Source organism: Pangasianodon hypophthalmus, chromosome 18, assembly GCF_027358585.1.
Source record: "Pangasianodon hypophthalmus isolate fPanHyp1 chromosome 18, fPanHyp1.pri, whole genome shotgun sequence".
Taxonomy (NCBI): domain Eukaryota; kingdom Metazoa; phylum Chordata; class Actinopteri; order Siluriformes; family Pangasiidae; genus Pangasianodon; species Pangasianodon hypophthalmus.
In genome coordinates, this window is record NC_069727.1 from 3,078,506 (window position 1) to 3,102,555 (window position 24,050).

The 24,050-nt window shown below is 43.1% G+C and overlaps 1 protein-coding gene across 8 annotated transcripts in view; it reads right to left on the reverse strand.

The window, feature by feature from the left end:
- The window catches only part of sox5 (SRY-box transcription factor 5), a 242,769-nt gene that overhangs the window by 23,418 nt on the left and 195,301 nt on the right, over window positions 1–24,050 (reverse strand). For 7 of the 8 annotated variants that reach the window (XM_053241889.1, XM_053241886.1, XM_053241887.1 and 4 more), the window contains 5 exons: window positions 22,943–23,115; window positions 21,407–21,475; window positions 11,409–11,535; window positions 7,199–7,284; window positions 293–442 (listed from right to left, as the gene is read on the reverse strand). In XM_053241889.1, coding sequence (XP_053097864.1) covers window positions 293–442; window positions 7,199–7,284; window positions 11,409–11,535; window positions 21,407–21,475; window positions 22,943–23,115 — 605 coding nt within the window. The remainder of the gene's footprint in view (window positions 1–292; window positions 443–7,198; window positions 7,285–11,408; window positions 11,536–21,406; window positions 21,476–22,942; window positions 23,116–24,050) is intronic. The other variant, XM_026923346.3, reaches the window with a different exon arrangement.

Sequence of the window (24,050 nt, forward strand, 5' to 3'; positions counted from 1 at the left end):
ATCAACTGTTACTATAGAAATAACATATTAGACCGAGTGCATGTTGTGTACTAATATATATATATATTTCTGGGAAAAACAAGGATCCAGAGAGAATCAAATGACACCAAAAAGCACACATGCCAGTGTGTTATTATTAGTCACATAATAGAGGAGAAAGAGGAGATCATTTTTTTTGCCAGGACACAAACACATTTCCCTTGTGCACATGATGCGGATGTACAGAGGGCAGCAAAGCATGGAGGCATGCCGAGTAACATATATCAAAGTAGAACGTGTACCCAAGTCATACCTTGGCCTTGGGTGGTGGGCTGCTCCTGCTCTTCTCGCTCTGGCCACTGGTAGGCGAGTGCGTTCCTGCTGCCAGGTTGGGCTGGGGCACGGCGCTGTGCTTGGACCCCGGAGATACCTGCATGGCTGCCAACTGAGCTGCATACAGCTGCTGCTCCGAGACAGACAGAGAGGACAGAAGGAGATGGACAGGGGACAGAGAGTCAAGGATAGATGGAGGAGAAAAACAGAAAGAGAGCCATGAATAAATGAATATGCCAAATGCTGACATCATCACAAGTAAACAGGACTAAAACGCCAGCCTGGCCATTAGCTGAAAGAGGCTTGGTGGTTGTTTGTGTGCTGGGAGACAGAGCTGTCACTTCTAGTCCCTCGAGGAGCCGATGCTAACAGCTATCAGCAACCCTGAAGGAGACAACTGCTAAGGTACACTGCGGGAAAACAGCCCCACTCTCCACTGAGGTCAGGCTCGGTGATGGACAAAAAAGTGACAGTGGCTTTAAGGCAAGGTGAAAAAAAAGGGGTTGGGGAAGTGGGAGAAGTTGTGAGTCTCCAGGCCAACAAACCATCGCTGTGGAGCATCATGGGAAAATGTGGGATCAGCACATTGTCAAGAAGGCAAGAGGAGGTGAACAAAATTAAACACAAGTATTGAGAAATAAAGGTAAAAAAAAAAACATTCTTTCTGATTAAAGGATCAGATATTGCTGGTGAATTTCAACAGGAGAAAAATATGCAGAAGAAAGATGGGAAAAAAAAGATGCAGAAGTGCAATTTGCATCAGGAAGTACTTCAACTCACTTCTATGTAAATTATATTCCAGCAAATTTACAAACCATGGATGTGGGAGGCAAACAAAAAAAGTAGGGTGTAAAAGTAGTATTATTTTTTATTAAAGAATGACACATTATACTTTTTTTTATCCACTTATAGTTACATTTAATGTTGTGGAATGTTTATGAAATAACTGGAAATTAGTTCCAGTTCTCACTTACGTTATAGCAGCTATAAAGTCGTTTCCTCACCAGCATCTTTTTTTCTCTCTCTTGAAGTTAATAAGACAAAAAAAACCCACAGCTTGTTGTGTTCCTGAGAAACCGCAAAGCATAAACTCCTCTGTGCTTTAACTCTGATTGTCAGAAAGTGCTGACACTGGAGACTCCTTCCATAAATGTTAAACATCTTACAGAAAACGTCACCATATCAACCTTTATACACGTTAAAAAAAAGGTTTATGTCGAGCGTTTAGCATACAAGTCCCTGTTCAAGTTACTATAGAAACAATAAAGTATGAGAACATGTGCATTAATAAAGCCTGTGATCTGCAGCTGCACTACTGTCAGAGCTGTTGTTGAAATTGTGGAGCCACGTTTTTGCTTCTTTTTCCCGGGGAAGAATGAGGATCCAGAGAGAATCAGTGTGCACGAAGAAAAAACTGGGCGCATTTTTGAATTGTGTCTTTCTCTTTAAGATTTGGAAAGCGAGTGGCTGTTTGTGAGTAAAACTTCCGTCCTTCTGTTCCTCTCTGGCTGCCAGCCACCAGCAGGAAACAAAGACTGGTTTATGCAAATGGTCATGGCAATCTCTCTCTCTCTTTCTCTCTCTCTCTTTCTCTCTCTCTCTTTCTCTCTCTCTCTTTCTCTCTCTCTCTCTCTCTGTGTCTTCTGTCTTTCGTTCTTTTCTCTTTCCATCAAACCCTTCGCCAGACTTTTCTGTCAGCCATATCAGACATATACATCTCCATCCAGACAAAACTCCACTGTACATTTGCTTATCTAACACACACACACACACACACACACACACACACACACACACACACACACGTGCACATACACACACATACAAACACACACTAACACACACTGACCAACTGGAATTTGTAGGGCTCTGTGATCAGTAAACATTATGCATCCCTGTGCGGTGTGTGTGTGTGTGTGTGTGTGTGTGCGTTGAGTGTTTGAGAGCTGCACTGGGGGAATAGGCGATAAAATAAAGGTCTTGTTGGTCATTTATGTTCAATTACCTCCACCGCGGCTCCTGGATGTGTGTCTACCCGAGCGTGACTCAATTCCTCCCTCAGATGAGCTAAGGCTGTGTGTGTGTGTGTGTTAGATACAGTCTGTGTTCAGTCCACTGAATCAGACTACTTTATTTGCTCTCAGAATTGAGTTCTATTACAGGACCAGCTTCTGTCACTCAGAGCCAACGAGTGACACACACACACACACACACACACACACACACACACACATACACACTCTTTCTGCAAGGCTGCCACTAAACACGCTCAAAGCATCGCCTCACTATCATCAGGATGACTAGACAAGAAGTGACAGCATGCTGCCCTTGGAATAACCACAGGCAACCAACCACACACACACACACACACACACACACAGACACACACATGCGCGTGCACACACACACACACACACACATATACAAACACACGCACATGTATACACACTGAAAGGGTTGAATGTTGAGAATCTGTTCATAAGACAAATTTAACAAATTTAAACGTCAGCAACTACACTGTGACACACACACACACACACACACACACAATCATACATATATATTAACCATGTATTTTTTTGTATCTATTTAGTGCACTAAATATTTGTATATGTATTTGGATTTGAATAAAAACAGGGCATGGTCTAACTGAAAAACACACACTTTTGCACTAAATATACTTTACATTCCATACTTCTTCAATTCCGTTGAAATACTTACTACCTTTTTTGCGTGAACAACGATTTAAAAAAAATGTTGCTATTTGACAGATCTAAGCCGATGTTCCGTTGATTTGCTGGCCTTTCTAGATGTTGCGCAATCATGATGATAAATTAAACTTCCATAGAGTTATAACTGCAAAAATGGGAACTGCAACGAGCACTAATAGAGGCCCACCGGGGCGGGAATCATGTTGCCCCCTGCTCGGGGGAGGAGCAGCAGAGAGAATAGCTAATGGGATTGCCAGGGTGGGCTAGTTTAAAAATACTCAGCTAACACCAAGATCTTGTTTTAAAGGAAATCATCGGAAATAAAACTAATACATACAATTGAACCTTGCTTAATGCTATTACCTCAAAACGAGCTGCTAGACTGTATGCTGGATGACTGTATGTTGTCGACTGACAACAATTACTCAAAAAATTCACTACATACTGTAATAGCCTGTAGCGTAATTCATTTTGTTTGAGGCTGTCATTATAAAGAAATCTATGGCCACGAGTCGCTGCTGTCTGGAGCGTCGCCATAACCGTCAACCAGCCACCAAAAATCAGCACATGGAAAAATATAAACAACACAACAAACAAACAAACGAATAACCAGGTTCCTATTTGTATGTGTATCTGTATATACATTGCTTATACCTTACTTTATACTGTATACAAGAGCATTTTAAAGCCATGTGACTGACTTCACAGCAGTAGGATTATACTGACACATGCCTTTACAGCCCCTCACCCTCGTCCCCTAAGCCCTATTCCCCTCCTGAAGCCTCTTAGAGACGCTGCACGCTGTCACTGCTACCCGTCACTCTCCATCTGTGAGTGTTTGAGAGACTGCAGGCGTCCGTCTTTCCCCTTCGTCACTAATCCCTCGGTTTACTCTGATTAAAGGAAGCTTGTCTTGTCCTCTCTGTTGTCTCAGAGAGAGAGAGAGAGAGAGAGAGAGAGAGAGATAGAGATAGAGAGAGAGTCCGTTCCAAAGCTGGTTGGGCACCGCTGGCCATTGTGCCTTGTCTTATTATTTCCATCTGTCTTTCCTTTTTCTATATGTGTGTGTGTGTGTGTTGTTTACAGGAGGGGGGAAAAGAGTCGTAAGCTCTGCTGTGCGCCGATTAGAACAGTGAACTTTGACTCGAGCCTGCAGTCAACTGAAGACGCTGCCAAGAATTCTCTCTCTCTCCGCACATCAATTAGGACCCGGACGATGACAGAAAAAAAGGGAAAAAAAAAAAGAAAAAGGGCCAATTAAAATCTATTGTCAGGAGGGACTGCTGTTTTGATGCCTTAATTATTTTTCGACTAATAAGTGACACAGAAGACCTTTAATTTTCAATGCACGTATTTTAGTTTAAACATTTAGTATGAGAACAGTGCGTGCGTGTGTGGGTGTGTGTGTGTGTGTGTGTTTCTGAGCGTGTAGTGTGTGGTGTGTAAGCCTATTATGGTCTGGTGGAGATAGCGTGATCCCTGTTGTATCGATCCAGCTAGTTATCTGTTAGCTCTGTCACTGACCTCAATGGACGAGGACAATGGCAGCAGATCGGAATCTCAGACGAAGATTTTGTTCAGGAATGCATTGTGCTTATCACTGGACGCACAACTGCAAACACACACACACACACACGCCTTTTCATTCTCCATCTCTTTTTTCTCTCTCTCTCTAAGGGCTTGTCACAAAAAGAAATTTATCTACAGACAAAATAAGACTCCACTTTACACCTGCTTTCCACTTTTATTCTCCCTTCCTCCTTCCTGCTATCCTACAGTAATCCGGTGCAATATGGTCCAACATCTGCCTCCACATATGATGCCTGACCGTCTCTATTGACCCCCTTTATACACCTCCAATATGGCGGCTCACAACTGCTGCTTCTTCCTCTTTCATCTCCGTGTATAAGCCCTTATCATGTTTTTTTTTATCCTGTTTGTCTTGACAGTAGTCAAACTGAAGATGATCGGAGTTCATTTATTTTAAATTATTTGCCATATTAGCATGCATACACACAAACATACACACAAACATACACACTACACACGCATAGCATCTTTCTGGGTCTGTCTAATATCTTTCAGGTTTCTGTGCTTTGTAACATTCACAGGTAAAAGCTGTAACTAGGTTTTCCGACATCTTCAGGACAGAGTAGTGTATGCTTTGTGGTTTCTCAGTAACAGGGGCAAGCTGTGTGTTTTTTTTTTTTGTCTTATTAATTTAAAGAGAGAGAAAAAAGAGCGGCTGCTAAGGGAACGCCTGGTTATACCTGTCGTAATGTAAGTGAGAACAGGAACTAACTCGCTTGGTAGATGTTACATAACATTAAATGTACCTATAAACCGACAGTAACTCCTCTTAATCAAACCACTGTGTAGTTTGTTATTTTCCTATAACAACATGACACACAGTATTTTATTCCTTATTTATAGATGACATTAAGTCATATCACTTTACACAACATTTCAACCCAAACAGGAGAAAATCTTTTTTGCTATGTCAAGAAAGAGAATCCAGTTAACTCAGTCATCTGTAATTGGGTTAGCCTTGAGTACATGATTTTCCCAGTGATAACAGTTTAATCTCTGTTTGAGTTTTTTTTTTTTTTTTTTTGAAGGGATTTGAGAACAATTCTTGAGAACAGTGGCAGTGGTGTTGTGCAATGTTTTTTTTTCCAAACTGCATCTAACAAAGCTGTCCAATCTGGGATCTTTTTTTTAAAAAAAATCTTAACAGCAAAGAACATATGGAGACAAGATTTTGGTGTGATAAAACACAGAACAAAGCCGTGTAATCACAGGGACAAGAATGAGACAGAGAGAGAGAGAGAGAGAGAGAGAGAGAGAGCCCTCTACTCTACTTGTAAAGCCGGCTTAAAACAACACCACTAGTGCCACTAAACAGGAATCCGGACTGCACGCATGTAGTGTTAGTGCAATGTTCGGAAAGGAGGAATGTAAAAAATGAGTGAAAATATGAGCACGTGTGTGTTTGTACGCAGGTGAAAAAGAGCTATTAATTTGCACCCAAATGGGCGTCAGTGTGCAGCTGTGTTTGGCTAATGGAGGCCTGCCTGGGCCCTGAGGTTAATGCATCTCAAACGGCCAGGCTCTTAACCTGAGGACCGGAGGCTAGCGGTGGCCAGAGAACGCCCCAGAGGAAGGCTACAAGCACACACACACACACACACACACACACACACACACACACATGCACACTGAAAGCTGCAGCAGATGTGCACTCTTTTTTCCAGCGATGTGGAGATTTATGGCATGCTCACAGAGCAAACAAGAGCCTCCTCCGGCCAGCAACAGGAGGAGGGAGTGAGGGAAGAACAGAGTGCAAGATAGATGGAAACAGAGAAAGACTTGAGAGGCGGAGAGACCGAGAGATAGAAAGAAAGACGTCGCAAGTTTACCACGGCGCGCACAGGAGAGCTCCATCACAGCTCACTCTCGACACTCCCTCAGCTCGCTCTCCATTCTGCTCTATTCAGTCGCTGTTTTCTTTTTTGTGTTTGCTTTCAGTTCAGTCAAGGGCTCCTTCTGGTTCTGTACTCGCTCCAACCCTCACCCCCCTCCTCCTCCTCCCCCTAAACCACCCACCCAAAAAAGAGAGAGAGTTTCTATGGTCTTCTCTTTCCAGTCGGAACAATATCATCGCCCCAGAGCCAGGCCTGCATTCTGTGTCTCAGGGGCTCAGAGCTACACAAAGGCCCAGTTCTATGGCAACCCGTAGTTGGCATGATGCAAAGAAGCGGCCAGAACAGTAGGCATTGTCACCCGCCGCTTCGGGACCCCCGAAAACAAAAGTGCCGAGAGTTTGAGAGGTTGGGAAAAGAGAGAAGCTGTGCTGGAGGACAAGGACACATTCTCTTGTACACAATCTCTCATACACAGAGATTCTCTCCGACTTGTAATGCTGCACTTGTGGGGACAGAGTGTTCTCATAAGAAGAGGAATGCAACAAAAGGTCCTTTTTTGTCAGTCCTCAAGTTCATGTGTTTATTTTACCACCATATTTTGCTACCATATTTCAAGGAACACTTGGTAAAAAATAAAAGTAAATTCTTCTCATTCCTACATTAACCCCTTTATGAGCTTGTCCGTGAACAGAATGCTGTCTCTATGGTAAGATGTATCCAAACACACAAACACTGAGATGCAAATCTTACCTGAAGCTGAAGAGGTCCGAGGCCTGGTGTGGCAGCTGCAGCAGCTGCCATGGTGGTTGGGATCAGTTGAAGGGGGTATGGGTCAGCTGAGAAAGAAAATAAAAGCATAGATGCAGGTCAGGATAATGTCTTTACATGCCTTTGAAGTCATTTATTCTTTCAGTCAACGCTTTAATCCAAAGCAACTGAAACAAGATAATAAAACCCTCTGTTATAGGGTCCCTATATAGAACCTATAATGGTTCCCCTAGATGGACAAACCAAAGATCCCTTAACATTGCAAGATTGAACCTTTTTTAAAGAGTATAATAGTATGTCTTTTGGTCACTTTGATGCCTCTAATACTTATCCGGTAAAATTTTGCTGAACCAGCTAACATTTGTCTTTCTTTGAACTCTACTAGTATTGGACATAAGTGTGATAAACAATATTATGTGATTATATCTACCATCTTCCATGTTAAATGTGAAATGATGACACACAGAACTAGCAATAAATGATATGACAGCTTTAAGTTGCAGAACCTACTCTGTGCTGCATTTCACTCCATTTTGCCTCTGTTTGCTCAAATAATTGTGCATTTTCAAAGTGGGAGTTAGCCAGCTTGTAGCTTTTGGCCTAAAATAAAGGGCTCTGTGACTGGGAAATGATGGACATCTGTGCAGTCCCCAAATCCCATTTTGATTGCCACACAGTTGCTCAAAATTGCCACTCTAACCAATCAGATCACATTCTACAAAAATGCCACCTATTATCAATCAGACCACAGTTTGACAGTTCAAAACAGCTACTGTAACCAACTGAACCACAGTTCCACAGTTCCTGCTTCCAATGCTACTGTAACCAACCAGACTACAGATCCACAGTTTACATCCCCAGTGCTAATGTAACTAAAGAGACAACAGCTCCACAGATCCTGCCTCCAAATGCTACTGAAACCAGACCACAGGTCCACGGTTCCTGCCTCAAATAGTGCTGTAACCAATCAGACACCAGTTCCACAGTCCCCCCCACCCCACCCCCCCCCCCCCCCCGCCACTGTAACTAATCAGACCACAGTTCTACAGTTCCCTCCACCAATGCTACTGTAAACAGTCAGAGCATGGTTCTACAGTTCCTGCCTCAACATCAATAATTACAAAGAAGATAACAGCTCCATTTTCAATTTCAGCCCTCCTTTCACCCTTTTATTTACCTGTGTATAGACCTCCAATCCTTCCTCTCATTCTTATCCAAAAATCCTCTCTCTTCCACCACAGGCCCACCCACCCCTTTATTCTTTTTGTCTCTGTCATCCACAAAGCCATCTTTTGTGCTCCCACCACACTCTGTAATGAAAGTGTGATTGAAGGGTCGAAGACGCGAGCACTGATAAAAAGACATTCAGTAATTAATGTGAAGAAGTTGGCTCTAGCCGCTCAGCCAAGGCTCATCCAAACATTCTCAGATGAATCAGAGCTCACAGACTGAATGGAAGGGCTTATTAGTGTCCACCTGCAGATAGGCTTTTTCTAATCACAGGAGAAAACCAGGGAGAAAGGGCACTAGTGGCAGGACTGGTTAGTAGCAGGGACATAGAGACAGAGGTTGCAAAAGGTCTTTGGGAATACTGGATTTGGATTTGACTATAAAGGATTTGACTATTGGTATCACTAGGCTGGCCTGAAATTCATAACTGGAATGATAACTGAAGCACATTTGTTGGTTGGACATGCCTGGCATAGAATTTGAGGCTCCTTTGAGTGTGTGAGAGGAACCAATTCTGTTTAACATCACAGCAACATCTTTTGAAATAGATCAGAAAGCCAGGACATCCTCCGTTTTGCGGTTCTCAGAGCGTCAGCACTTTTCACACACATTTCTACTCAGGATGTCTACATGCGTGGATGGGTGGACAGCCCCGTGGCCGTCTTCACTGGCTTAGACTCCATGCTGTCTGTCTCTAAATTCTAAAAAAAAAAAAAAAAGACTAGAGGAAGCAGGACCCTGTCTCAGTAAGCAATAAACCAGACGCCCCAACCCATTATCCAAAAACATTTTTTCCCAGGCAACTCTTGTCGCTATTAAAAAACAACCCCAGCCTGCAGACTGGAGAGTGCTCTGGACCCGGTTCAAGGATGTATTCTGGGGAGATGATGTGTTTTTGCTCTCCCTCCTTGTCCTCTTGTGTCAGTCCCTAAACAAACAGAAAAATTCCAGCTATTTTATTTCTCTCCCGGGAACAGCTGTAACAAAAGAGCAAAAAAGAGAGAGAGAGGGGAAAAAAAAGAAAGCAAACATGTTGGTGTTGGCGTGGAGGCTGTGACTCGCCGGTCCCACTCTGGGGAAGTCGGGTGGGAACAAGGGTCCCCCCTTGGACCTGGCCCACGCCTGAGGGACTTGGTCTTCCTCACCATTTTTTTTCCAATCTTGCTTTAGGCAGGCTATCTCGCGCCACTAAAAAGCACATGCGTAATTGAAAAAGTTGGGCAGTGTGCAACGGTGTGGCTAGTGGTAATTAAAACAGGGGGGTGTGGGAGGGAAAGTGTGTGTGGTGGGAAGGGGGACTTGTTTGGGAAACTGTGAAGTGCGGTGGGCGGAGCTGGAGCTGAGGACCGCTCCCGTCTTGGGAGGGAGGTGTGTGTGTGTGTGTGTGTGTGTGTGCGAGGCCTGTTTGGATGCATGTACTGGCGGCGGTTCGTGTTAATGTGTGGCAACCTGGGGCAGGTCACTCTCTCCACGTTCAGCATGCTCGCTGCTGGCATGCAGCTCGCACGCCTCTCGCGGTAAACAACACATTGCTTCACAGTTGGACTGCTACGGCCAAAAAAAAAGCAAAACCCCAGAGGAAGTTTTCTGCGTTTCTTTTTATTCTCCTTCGCTTAGTCGTACTTGCCGAGCGCTTAGGCACAGGGACACAAAAGCACAGAGCTGAGAGTCTGTCATGTGGAAGAGACAAACAGGCCTTGCTGTCGCTTGGCTGAACTTGAGGCAGTGGAAAGAAGCTTGCCATAAAACACGCGCCCAGCAATGGCCTGAACAATCTGGTTTCACCAATCCACTATCAGAGGCTCTAAGCTGAACAGCAGAATGGTTCAAAAGTTCTTGCTGAGATGGTGATCTATTGTTTGAGAGTTATATTATTATTCTTTTTAGAAAGTTTAAGAAGATGACTCAAGCAGTTGCAAGTGCAATGTAGTAGTATAAAGGCAGTCTCTCTCTAATTTGGACAATCAAAATCCACTTGAACCTACTATGTTCAAAAATTGCCTTGAATTTAGACCTCCAGTAAGTATAGACACAGAGACAAGAAGGTATTCCCCGTCTTCCTAACAAGCAAAGCCTTAACAAACTTACCATGTCTTACAACCTGATTTTGCAGATAATGTTACCCGACTTCAACATAAATAGGCTACTTGACTCAAGTACTAACTAAATACAGCTGACTGAATTATTTTATCCAGACACTCTCAGAAAAAAAGATATTGTTCCAACTGTACCATTTATTGTCAAGGTGACTCTCAAAGGTACATCCTTCACACCTTTGATTATTTGCTATTCATTGGAAAATTAATATAGTATAAATTTAAATTCATTTAAAGAACACCCATTGCTTTTAAGTACTAATTAAAACACTTAAGATAAAAGACATATAACAAAGGTACAAAGGAGAGTGTAACAAATAAAAAACAACTAAATGGGAATCAGACGGTTGAATAGTGAATAATGCACTGTATGAATCAAGAAGAAAGAGTAACCAAACAAATGAATTAAACATGGACCCTGAGGAATTAAGCAACCTAAATGTCATGTCCAAGAGAGGGAATACTTACAAATATGCAGAAAACACACTGGTTGTTAAATCAGTGAAGAGTTAGTGAAATTAGTGAAAAGTAAATATTGCATCATGTTAAAAAATGTCACAATGCTAAGCACTGGTACAGTCGGTTTACAGGGAATGAGTGGAGCTGATCTGATTGGATATCACCAGGTGTGCCTAACCACACCCCTTGATAATACATTCAGTATCACTCTGCCATTTTTTTTTTTAACAATTGCTCTGCTCATTGCCAGGTTAGAAATATAGGAAATGCTGAAATGGAAATATAGGAAATGCTGGAAGATGGAGAACGTACAGCTCTTATGTTGTGTTTTTGCAACTGCTTTTGCTTTGTGATCATAGAAATAAGGCTCATAGAGTGCTGGGATTTATAGGGGCAGAGACACTTACTGCAGCCGGTTTTGTAGTTGAAGCCTGGGGGCAGGAGGAATCCTTGCTGGGCTGCGGCTGCTGCCAGAGTCCTCTGGTCTGGAGGGAAAACAGGAATCATCAGAGGTGGCAGCTGACCCTGGACCTGCTGAAGAGAGAGAAAGAGAGAGAGAGAGAGAGAGGGAGAGAGAGACAGAAAGGAAATGTCGGTATGTCGGCCAACAGTGACGCAGCCAGAACAGATAAAATGACAAGGGATCAAATAAACACACACACAGTCACAGTCCCTCCTGCACCTGTCCCCTGACAAGAGGAGCAGAAACGACACCCTGTCACTGCCAAACCCACCACGTCACATGGAGCAGCTCCCAAAAACTCCTGTAACATCTGGGCCCACTGTGCTCGGCAAGGTGCCATGCCTCTTCACAAGGTTTCAGGGTTTTTTAAAAAAAAAGAGAAAGAGGAGAAGGAAAAAAGCACACTCTTGCAGACAAAAAAACGAAGCCAGCGACTTTGGCAAGAAGCAAGTCTGAAGCGCACGGGTGTGGGGAAGGAGAGGACAGATGGTTCTACTGATGAGAGCACTGCCAGGAAAACACAAAGGCTCCAGAAGTGACATCAGTGACTGTGCGAATGTGAACGTGTCGGGATGCTCGCAGACAGAGCCGGCGAGGTGAGGAGATGAGCAGGGTTTGCATTCTGTGCATCTGATTTAAAGCTACAGAAAGTGAGTTATGTGTGCTAACCACAGCTAAAGCATTTAAAGCATATGAAGTTGGACTTAAGCAAAAACTCTCTCTCTTTCTTACATAGCTGTAATCTCTCAGTCCCACCACAGCGTCTGGGGCCGCTTGCCTTCTCACCACACTATAATTACCCCACCATTTTGGTGAACCACAAAACGGCAGGGACTCCTGCTCCCAGGACTGATCAAATCAGATGTTATTGCCACTTTTGTTTTCTGTTTTTTTTTTTTTCACCACGTTCCGATAGGCCCCCTGTGAGCAAGAATCACAAGCGCTACACTACTGTTCTGTCTTTCAGTCCTTAATTGGACATATGCTCCTTTGGTGCTGCCTGTATCTCGGCATGCTGCTACGGTCCTGCGGCATCTCTGTGGTCATGTCAGTACCAGCTAGCATGTGCTAATGATTGCATGCATGTAAAACACTAATGCTGATGCTCTTGAGGTTTGATGGCTATCACATGCTCTGCTTGTAGGCCACACACACTCATGTGAAGATTAGTCTGCAGGAGCAGGTAGAGCTTAGAGGCTTGTCAGTGTTTTCAAAAGAGCCTATAAGGGCTTAGCCATAGCTGAATATGGTACAGTGTCAGTGGTATTCATATACTGGAGGAAGTGAAAATAAAACACCAGAAATTAAACTATATTAAACAATCTCTGGAAGGGATAGTCTAGTGTTTTTCAACCTCATCTCTTTCCACAGTACTGGTAAATCAGGTTCTTTAATTCTAGCATACTATACCACAGTGCTGTAGAATTCTTCAATCTGACTGGCCAGAACATGGTGATGATATGGTGAGGTTTTCTGTAAGGAGACATTTATTTTACAGTTAAGGAAGGAGTCTCCAGCGTTAGAGCTTTGTGACAGCCTGAGGTAAAGTTTCCTGACATGGGAAAGTCTTCAGGACAGAGGAGTTAACAAGACTTTGAACAGATGAGACATCTGTTTCAAACTTTACGCAGAGAATTAACACATGCTTCTACACCCAACTGCCTTTAAACATTCTGTTTCTATCATCAATAAGCCATGCCATCACTTCACTATTTAGACAAGATAGGTAAATTGAATTATAGAACAAATCTAAGGAAGTCTGTGAATCCTCTACCCTTTCTTGATGGGCAAACTTCAGCTGCTGAAAGTTTGATCAGTTCTGCTACAGTATGTTGGTTCAACCCAATGAAATACTTTGCTGGGCCGGCATCTGCTGGTTGACTACCACTGCTCTAGGTGATCTAAAAACACTGGGCAGGGAAATGAGGTTGAGGCTGAACAATGCCTGCGGGGATCTGATGGCAGTCCAGAAAACTGCTTTAGCGAGATTGCCAAAACAGCTGGTCTACACACACTGCCTCTGCCCACAACGAGCTGATGATACAGTACATTTATACACACACACACATAAGGAGGCTTTATGATGGTGGTCAGACAGTTAATTTTGCTTTTCTGTGGTCATATCCATCCACCGCTCTCATGGCCTTTTCTGTGTTTAGCCTCTTGCTTCTTGAATGCTGCAGGACATTCCACAATACTGCAGAGAATAAAATCAGGCTGGGATGAGGGCTCGGTGAAAACACGACTAATCCTGCCCTTCAACAGCTGGCTATTTTATATTGCATTCCATAATGCCTCTTTCTCTCCCTGCTTTCCTCTCTTTCATGAAACAGAAGGAATCTTTGTCTGAAAGGTTCATCTTAAGCCGTAAAGTGAAGTTGCCCTTTGTCAAGAGCCTTAATGAGAAAACAAGTGAACTTGTCTTCAAGAGACAAAAAAAATCCCATGAATTTTTAAATTTAGATCACAAAAACACTTATAACTTTATAATAATGCACCATACAAACACTTTCAAGTGTTTTGAAAGAGCTGGTACAAATACAACCTGAGCCAGTTGTTAGAATTCAAAGCATCTGGATGATGATGTGATTTGTGAATACATCCAGGAGGCTGTCTGGAGGAATGATCTAAGAAATATATTAGACTCATAAACTTGTACATGAAGAGGAAGTGGATCTAACAGCCCTGGACCGCTGGATTGCAAGTCTTCTAATCAAGACAGCACTCCTTATAAAAAGAACAGAACAGAAAAGAATGGAGAGATAAAAAAAAAAAAAAAAAAAAAAAGCAGCTCAGAAGACAACATGAGAGGAACTTTTTCTTCTAGACTTTTGACGCGAGAAAGGGAAGAGAGAGTGCAAAAGAAAAAAATAATTAAAAAAAAAAATAAACCGGGGGAAAAAGTGGAAAGTTGGCAGCGAACTGACTCGGAGTGTCTCGCCAGGCGGCACAGCTTGAACTTAAAGCTTTTTGAACATAATGAAGATGTGCCGATAATTAACATATGTAGTGTGAACAGGTTTGCTGGCAAAGGAGAGAGAAAAACTCCAAGGTAAAGTTATTATTAGGGAGTAATTAGCTCTATGAAGTAAATGAGTGGAACAATAGCTGCCAGCATTGACAATATGGCACACATCTTAGTGAGCGGAGAAGTACAGTGGCAGAAAGTGTGGGTCCCACAGCTAAAATCTGTTTCCAGCCATATGCTCCAGCAATTAAAGCCGAGCCTCCGTGACCTGCTGCTGAAAAGGGGAAATGTAGGCATATAACCAATAATTAATTTGTATAGCTGTGCTGTGTGGCTAGCACTTAATATTATCATGCTGTTTGTGTATGTAGACCATTAACTTGGCCTAGCTTCCTGTCAATGGACATGCGCTTTCTGAAACCCACCTTCTTCATGCCTCGTTGATTTTGTTGACTGCATGTTTAGACGAAGGTTCATCTGATTCATTTTAATTAAAAGAAATTGTGTCTGCTGTGGCAGACACATCCATAAGATCAGTAAATAACCATGTGAATCTACACAATCACAACTGCAGTTTAACATAGTATCCATAATCCAAAATCCCTCTCCCACAGTTTTTCTGCAAAGCCTTAACTGAGCGACCTTGCAATTTTTTAAACACTAACAGACATCCATTTTCAACCTTTTTTCCAAGTATTCTTTTGTGGTTTTTTTTTCCAGACGGACAGGCCTTTATTTTTCTGTGAGCCAAGGGCACCTTTGGCTGATTAGCAGCTAATGAAATTGAGTGGCGGGCCTGCGCCGGCGCTGCCTGCCTTTTATAAGCCCTCCATTAGGCGCGAGTGCAGGCGGTGCGTCAGCCGGCCGCCGTAGGTGGGCATAGCACGGTGCCCATCTGCTCCGCTGCCTGCGTGTCCTTCCTCAAATAGCTCCCATTAGCTGGCGAGCCGAGACGAGAGCGTCCCCTGCCTTTTGCCGTGGCACACAGTGCAGATACCCTTGACCAGGGCTCAGTGATTAGGCTTTCGATGGCTAAGCTTCTTGCTTTCATGGCCTTTGCCTCTCTATCTGCACTAGTAATTCGACAAATCTGATTTCTGATGCATTGCTCTAAAGATGTGCTGGAACATTTGGTTGAGTTTTATTGCAATGTACATATACAAACCCGGCTAACAGAGAAGGGTTTTGTAAGAAGGAGAGCATCAAGCCATCAGCCATCAGCCATCATGCCATCAGCTCCAGGGAGCACTGACACAAATGAAGAAATAGGCTATATGGGATATAAACATTAGGACTAGGGATCAATGCATCATTGCTGATACTGGTATCGGGTACCAACGTTCGATACCACATGATACTATCTGTCTACGATGAACAAATGACGGCGATCTGAAAGCATTTCACAACTAATGATGGCAATCACCGTAAAGCAGACGGCACAGTGTGCTCTGGGAAAATATCAGGAGGAGGAACTAAAGCATCTGCCTACAATACAAGTAACCTGATAAAACACCTTAAACATAAACCTCAGCATGACGACTTCCCTGCTAGCAGCACACGCTGGCTAGGTGAGATAAATGTCTACAGACATTTAGGCGAGTGAAAAAAACAGCTCTTATGCGGCGTATTGTTGCTGATGATCAGCCGCTATTGGTCATTGTCAAAGAGAGATTCCGCCACAAAGGAGACAATAAAATGTACTTTACTTACAGCTGCAACACTGTTCTCCACTGCAGCTTTACTCAATCTAAAGTACCTAATGTAGCTAGCTAATGCACTTCATGTACTCGGTCTAAAAAAAATGGTAGTAATGAATCCCAATGCAGGACTTTAGCTAAAATCATTCTTCCTTTTGTAACTTCTGTAGTATCTGTGTGTTCGGCAGTATGAGACAGTGAGAAACTGAAGGAAATACAGGCAGTGCTTCATGCTCACACAACCTGCTCAGCCTTCTCACAGTAAGGAGAAACACCAATTACATTCATTTAGGTGTAATGAGACAAATTAAACAATTACACAGCCAATTGGGTTAGCTGCTCCCGTGTGCAGGAGCCGGACTAGCACTGATGAGCTTCTTGCCGTCTTCCTTTCTTTCTCTGTTTTCTGGAAGCCTCTCTGTCTGTAAGCAAATGAATTTACAATCTAACCTAGCGGCGCTTAGCTAACTAACTTGGATTGGTTTAAACCAGGCTCATGCTGTATTCAACACACTTTATCGAGTTAGCGCTCAGAAATATAGGTGGACGATAATGGGATTCGCATAAGCCGCCGTAAGCCAGTGTCGTCTGTGTGTCTGACGTCTTAAACAAGTTAGTTAGGAGCCATAAATGAGTTAGGTGCAGTCAGGCGATGGTTGCTGCCGATTCTTAGTGCTTCTGATTTAGCACGTCTTCCTTTGAGTTAGAGGCCAGGCTCTGTTAAACGTTGGATGAAGTGATGCAGATCAAATTAGCCGGCCGCTTCGTCGCGGGAGGCCCGGTCACCCACTCGTCTCTCGCAGAGGCTTCATGCCGAGAGAGTGGCGAAACCGAGCACGGCAAATCCTCTGACACCGGCATGGCTTCCCACGGAGCTGGAGGAGGTGTGCTGAGAAAAGCTGCTAATGAGAAAACGAGGGTGCGCGCAGGGAGGAAGTGGCTGTTGGAACAGAGAGGCTTTAATAAGAGTCAGCCAGCAGGCAGCGGCGGTGCTCACCCAAAGGCCTTGCTATTACGCTTCTTCTTAAGCATGGAAATGTATTATAGATGCCAGTGTGTGTGTGTGTGTGTGTGTGTGTGTGTGTGCGTCTGTGTGCGCCTCTGTTTGTGTGTATGTGTGAGCCTTCAGCCGCTCACTAGGTTCTTTCTATTTATCCGCACCTCTAAAGCACCTCTTGCAGCTCGCTCGCGGCAGTACCAGGGGTCCAAATGAGAATGAAAGCAGAAACGCTAGCTGGTGTGTATAAGTGTGCTGCCCCTGGGAGCCACAAGAGGTGGCCCCTGACGGGAGGTGTGCTGTGTTTGTACTTAAAAGTTAGCTTTGAGTAGCCACTTGAAGTGTTTACCAAGTTTCCACGCACAGAGCAAGTCTTTCAAATGCTCGGTAGGAGCGCTGTCATATTTAGCTTCACGGCATGTGGGTTTGGTACATGTGAACGCTTCCTACTGTTCTCAAAGCTTCTCATAATCTCCGACTCAGACAGTCGACTTCACTCAGTTCCCAAACTGCTCAGCATCGACTATCAAGGCGCGGAACTTTAAGTCACCTCCTGCAAGCACAAGATCTGATAATTACGCCAATCGCCCAAAGGTTCTTAACTCATAAAGAGGAAATTTCAGTACCGTTACATTTCTCAGATGTTTTTATCGGAAAGGCTTACAACTGAGCTGTGCAGATGAGGTTTAAGGTTCTTACTTGGTAAATTACTGACTTTATGAATCAGATTTTTAATTTGAGGGTCCAATTTCTGATTTGTGGCTCACTGGTTAAGGTTCTGATTCTCAAATCTCATCCCATTTCTCGCTCTTTTTTCCTAATTATGTACAAAGACATGGGCAATATGATAATAATATAACAATATGATATGTGTCACAATATTTAGTTTCGGGTTAAACAGTAACAAAGCAGAAGAGCCTCCAAATTAACAGCTATTTTTAATGTCCAATCAGCTGCTTATTCCTTTTAATGTCCTAATATCTACATGTTACTTTTATCACTCAATCGACTATTTTATAATTTTTATCGTCCAATCAGCCACTTTGTTACTTTCCAGTTTCTTGTTACTTTTATCAACATACATCTTTTTATTTTTAACATCCAACCAACTACTTGATACTCATTACTCTTCTATTAGCTCCTTGTTACTTTTTCTGTTGAGTCAGCTTCTTTTTTGACATTTAATCTGCTACTGTTACTGCTAATGTCCAATCACCTGCTTTTAATAAACGTCAAACCGGCTTTAACATCTACTGAGCTAATGTTTACTTTTAATGTTCAATCAGCTACTTGATACTTTTAACATCTTATCAGTGTTTTTTTACTTTTCATGTCCAATCTTGTTACATTTAATTTTAATCCAATCAACTTCTTTATACTTTTTAACATCCAGTCAGCTTCTTTTTACTTTTAATGTCTAATTATCAACGTGTTACTTTTATTGTTCAGTTAAAAATTAGCTACTTGTTAAATATTAGCTACTCTATCAGCTTCATTTCCTTTTAATGTCTGATCAGATTCTTGTTACTTTTAATGTCTAATCAGCTTCTTTTTACTTTTAATATCTAATCAGCTTCTTTTTGCTTTTAATGTCTAATCAGCTTTTTTTTTTTTAACTTTTAATGCCCAATCAGCTTCTTTTTACTTTTATTGTCTAATCAGCTTATTTTTACTTTTAATATCCAATCAGCTTCGTTTACTTTTAATGTCCGATCAGCTTCTTTTCCTTTTAAAGTCCAATCAGCTTCTTTTCCTTTTAATGTCCAATCAGCTTCTTTTTACTTTTAATGTCCAATCAGCTTCTTTTCCTTTTAAAGTCCAATCAGCTTCTTTTCCTTTTAATGTCCAATCAGCTTCTTTTCCTTTTAATGTCCGATCAGCTTCTTTTTACTTTTAATGTCCAATCAGCTTCATTTTACATTTAATGTCCAATCAGCTTATTTTTACTTTTAATATCCAATCAGCTTCTTTTCCTTTTAAAGTCCAATCAGCTTCTTTTCCTTTTAATGTCCAATCAGCTTCGTTTACTTTTAATGTCCGATCAGCTTCTTTTCCTTTTAAAGTCCAATCAGCTTCTTTTCCTTTTAATGTCCAATCAGCTTCTTTTTACTTTTAATGTCCAATCAGCTTCTTTTCCTTTTAAAGTCCAATCAGCTTCTTTTCCTTTTAATGTCCAATCAGCTTCTTTTTACTTTTAATGTCCAATCAGCTTCTTTTCCTTTTAAAGTCCAATCAGCTTCATTTCCTTTTAATGTCCAATCAGCTTCTTTTCCTTTTAATGTCTAATCAGCTTCTTTTTACTTTTAATGTCCAATCAGCTTCATTTCCTTTTAATGTCCAATCAGCTTCATTTTACTTTTAATGTCTAATCAGCTTCTTTTTACTTTTAATGTCCAATCAGCATCATTTCCTCTTAATGTCCAATCAGCTTCATTTTACTTTTAATGTCCAATCAGCTTCTTTTCCTTTTAATGTCCAATCAGCTTTGTTTCCTTTTAATGTCCAATCACCTTCTTCTCCTTTTAATGTCCAATTGGCTTCTTTTTACTTTTAACGTCTAATCAGCTCCTTGTGAATGATGGAGTTGGTCAGTGTTAGAGAAGTCCTGATGATTGGCACATCACTCACAGAGAAGCCTATCGTATCAGTATCATCCTGTCATATCGCCACTGTTGCTTCATGATATATTTGGTGAAGCATTAAAATTCCCAGAGAATAAAGCTAAAGTGATTTGTGTGTGTGTGTGTGTTAGAGGCCACAGGCTTCAGCGGTGAAGTGAATGTGAGTTGCGCGAGCTGAACGGAGGCCAATACAGCGATGTGATTGGCTGGTAAACGAGGCGCTCCTCTGTCCCGTCAGTGTGAGAAACTATTGTTCTGGGAGCCTGAATGCAGAGATGCTTGTTTGGGAAAAGGTTGCAAAGTCATGGGAAAAAGGAGCTTTGTTTCTCCGAGGGTCGAGTGAGACTGAAGCACCCGGGCGATGTTTTTTCAGAGGGGACCCACACACACACACACACACACACACACACACACACACACACACACACACATGCACACACAGCTGTTCCGAACATATATGTATGCACACACACACACACACACACACACACACGAAATGCCTATGCACTATTTTTGTATTTTTGTGTGTGTGTGTGTGTGTGTGCGTAAGGTCTTTAATTCTTTTTGATTTTGTTCATACACTCTGTCACTCTCAGTCTCTCTCTTTCTTCTCTCTCTCTCTCACATTCCTTTCTTTCTTTCTTTCTTTCTTTTTATTTTGTTCTTTCCTTCTGTATATGTGTGTATGTGTGTGCGTGTGTACACACATGTGTATGTGTGTGTGTGTGTGTGTGTGTGTGTGTGTGCATAAGGTCTTTAATTCTTTTTGATTTTGTTCATACACTCTGTCACTCTCAGTCTCTTTCTTCTCTCTCTCTCTCTTGCTCCTATCTTTCCTTCTTTCTTCCTCAGTCAATGTCACTCAGTCTCTCTTTCTTCTCTTTCTCTCTCACATTCTTTTCTTTCTTTCTTTCTTTCTTTCTTAATTTTTATTTTGTTCTGTCCTTCTGTATATGTGTGTATGTGTGTGCGTGTGTACATGCATGTGTATGTGTGTGTGTGTGTGTGTGTGTGTGTGTGTGAATAGCCTCAGTGTGATATGACACTTTGGCCAAAAGCTGCCAGGGTTTTGCCCCAGGACTAATTCTCACCTTTAGATTTGTTTTACACGCACACACTCACTCACACACACACACACACACACACATTCATGTACATACCTGCACGCTCATGTACACACATGTGCGCACACACCCATAGCACAGAGAGAGAGCGAGAGAGAGAGAAAAGAGTTTCAACCTGTTATGTTTCTTTTGTAAAACACACTACAGAGATTGGTGTGTACTTTCACTGTAATATTTATACGTGTTAATTACATTGTTATTACACTGTTGTTACACTGTTGTAATTATTCAGTAATATGCCTTAGGGCTAATAACTAAGTAATAAGCCTGGAGTTTACGTGAGTCATAACAGACGGATATTGATAGACATTTCCAGCAGGCTGATTTGTGTGCTGTGATTGGTGAAGGGGGTTGATTACTGATCTGTGCGCGCGTGTGTGTGTGTGTGTGTGTGTGTGTGTAGGCATGTAGAGGAGTGATGGGGACTTACTCACACCCACATTGACTGTCTTGAATTGTTCTAGGAATAGGAACAACACACGCACACACACACACACACACACACACAAACACATAAAGAGATTTGAAGACACACCTGGATCTGTTGCTGCAGGAGGTTGATTTTGTGCTGTTGCTGCAGAAGCTGCTGTTGTTGTCGAGCAATCTGGAAGTGCACACACACACACACACACACACACACACACACACAGAGTGCAACTATTAACTTCACTACTCTTTAACCCTATAAAATTGTATCATGCAAGTTTGTCTGTATGCCGAGTGTGTTTGAATTCACAACTGTATTGTGACCTAAAGCACAGTCTAAATGTGTGTGTGTGTGTGTGTGTGTGTGTGTTTGTTAGGACGGATGTATTTCCTTTGTAAATCTTCCCAGCAGCTACTTCACACACAACAAAGCTCCAAAAGCCTCTTCTCTATGCAAATAGCTTCATCCTGTGCTGGAGGGGTCTGGAATGTTCTCCCTCTCTCCTCCACACACACACACACACACACACACACACACACACACACACACACACACGCACACACAGCTCCATGACCGCAGTCTGCATGTGTGTGTGCAGTGTGCTGGTACACACACCCATTCCTCTCATTTTATACTGATAATTGTGCAGTGTTTTATGCCGAGTTCTGTTTATCCTCCCCACACAATGTGGGCTTTGTGTGTGTGTGTGTGTGTGTGTGTGTATGTGTGTGTTTCCAGAGAAATACACATGTATGCTGAGTGTGTCCACCCGAAACACACGTACATGTCACTGTGTGCTAATGGTAACAGTAGATGTGTGTGTGATTTTATTTAAATGTATAAGTGTATAAGTGCGTAAGTGTGTAAGTGTTTCTGTACGTGTGTGTGGCTGCATGTGTGTGTGATTTTGTTTACAGTAAGTCTGTAAGAGAACAGGTCTTGAATTGTGAAAGTGTGTATGTGTGTGTAAGTCTGTAACATTGTATGTGTGTAAGTGTAAGTGTGTAAGAGTATAATTCTGTGTGTCTAAGTGTGTAAGTGTATAAGTGTTTCTGTACGTGTGTGTGGCCGTATGTGTGTGTGATTTTGTTTTTGTCAATTCTGTAAGAGTTGTGTTAGTGTTTCTGTGTGGTTGCCCGCTTGTGTGGGCTTGTGTGTGTATGTGTGTGTGTGCACTTGTGTGTGCACGCCTGTGTGTGTTTGTGCCCGTGTGTGTGTCTGCGCCCATGTGCGTGCCCGTGTGTGTGTTTGCACCCATGTGTGTGTCCGTGCCCGTGTGTGTGTTTGCACCCATGTGTGTGCCCGTGTGTGTGCCCGTGTGTGTCTGCACCCATGTGTGCGCCCGTGTGTGTGTGTGTCTGCACCCGTGTGTGCGCCTGCGCCTGTGTGTGTGTCCGTGTGTGTGTGTGCCCGTGTGTGTATGCACCTGTGTGTGTGCCCGTTTGTGTGTATGCACCTGTGTGTGTGCCCGTTTGTGTGTATGCACCTGTGTGCGTGCCCGTGTATGCACCTGTGTGTGCTTGTGTGTGTGTGTGTATATATACGCCTGTGTTTGCCCGTGTGTGTGTGTGTGTATATATATATGCGCCTGTGTTTGCCCGTGTGTGTGTGTGTGTGTGTGTGTGTGTGTGTGTGTATATATACCTGGTCTTGCTGCTGCTTGGCCAGCTCCATCTGCTGTCTCTGTTTCTCGATCTGCGAGGCGGCCAGCTTCTTCTGCTCCTCGTGGGCGGCTAACAGCTGCTCCCTCAGGCTGCTCAGCTGGCTGATCATCCCCATCAGCTGCCTCTCCTTCTCCGCCAGGCTGTCCGGGGTACCTGCAGGGGTCAGGGGTCAGAGGTCAGAGATCAGCCAGGCTTTTAGGATCCACACCATACCTCTGGAGGCAGTGCTGGATTTGGCGCCAGAGTGACCTGTGACCCTTGTTTGAGGTGATGTAGTAGGAAAGGAAGAGTTAAATCATCCACTAGGGTTAGTGTGTGTGTGTGTGTGTGTGTGTGTGTGTGTGTGAAAGAGAGAGAGACATTACCACGGTGTTCCAGAACAAATGTGTCTAAGTAGGTCCATGGATTTCAGGTCACATCTTTCTTTCTTTCTTTCTTTCTTTCGAAAGTCATTCATTCTTTCAGTCATTCACTAGAGTGTGTGAGTGATCCAGAAGACAACCTCTGTGTGTGTGTGTGTGTGTGTGTGTGTGTGTGTGAATGATGCAACACACTACTATGGTGTTCCAGAGCAAATGTGTCTAAGTAGGTCTATGGATTTCAGGTCACTTCTATAAGCTACACCTCCCCTCAAACACACACACACACACACACACACACACACACACACGGTGGACAATCCCCCTTTGTTCCCTGCCTCTACCTTGAGAGGGGCCACATTCCTCACCGGGGGAAAACAGATGAGGAAAAAAGGGAGAAAAACGAGGGAGTCACAGGAGCTGACCTGACCTCATGCCCCCCACAGGAAGGTGAGAGTATGCTCCATTTGTCCACCCCCCTCTTACACACACACACACACACACACACACACACACTGAACAATGAACAATAAAGGCGACTGTCAGGGGTGGCCCGTTGGAAAAATAACCCAGCGGCTGTCCTTAACAGCTCAGAGACTGGGGCTTTTCACACACGGGTGCGGAGCCCGAAGCCGAGCCGAAAATTCAGCCTCGCTGTACAAGAGGGGGGCTTGTGCGGAAAGTGACGAGTCTTCCAGAGGGAGAGAGAGAGAGAGAGACAGAGAGAGA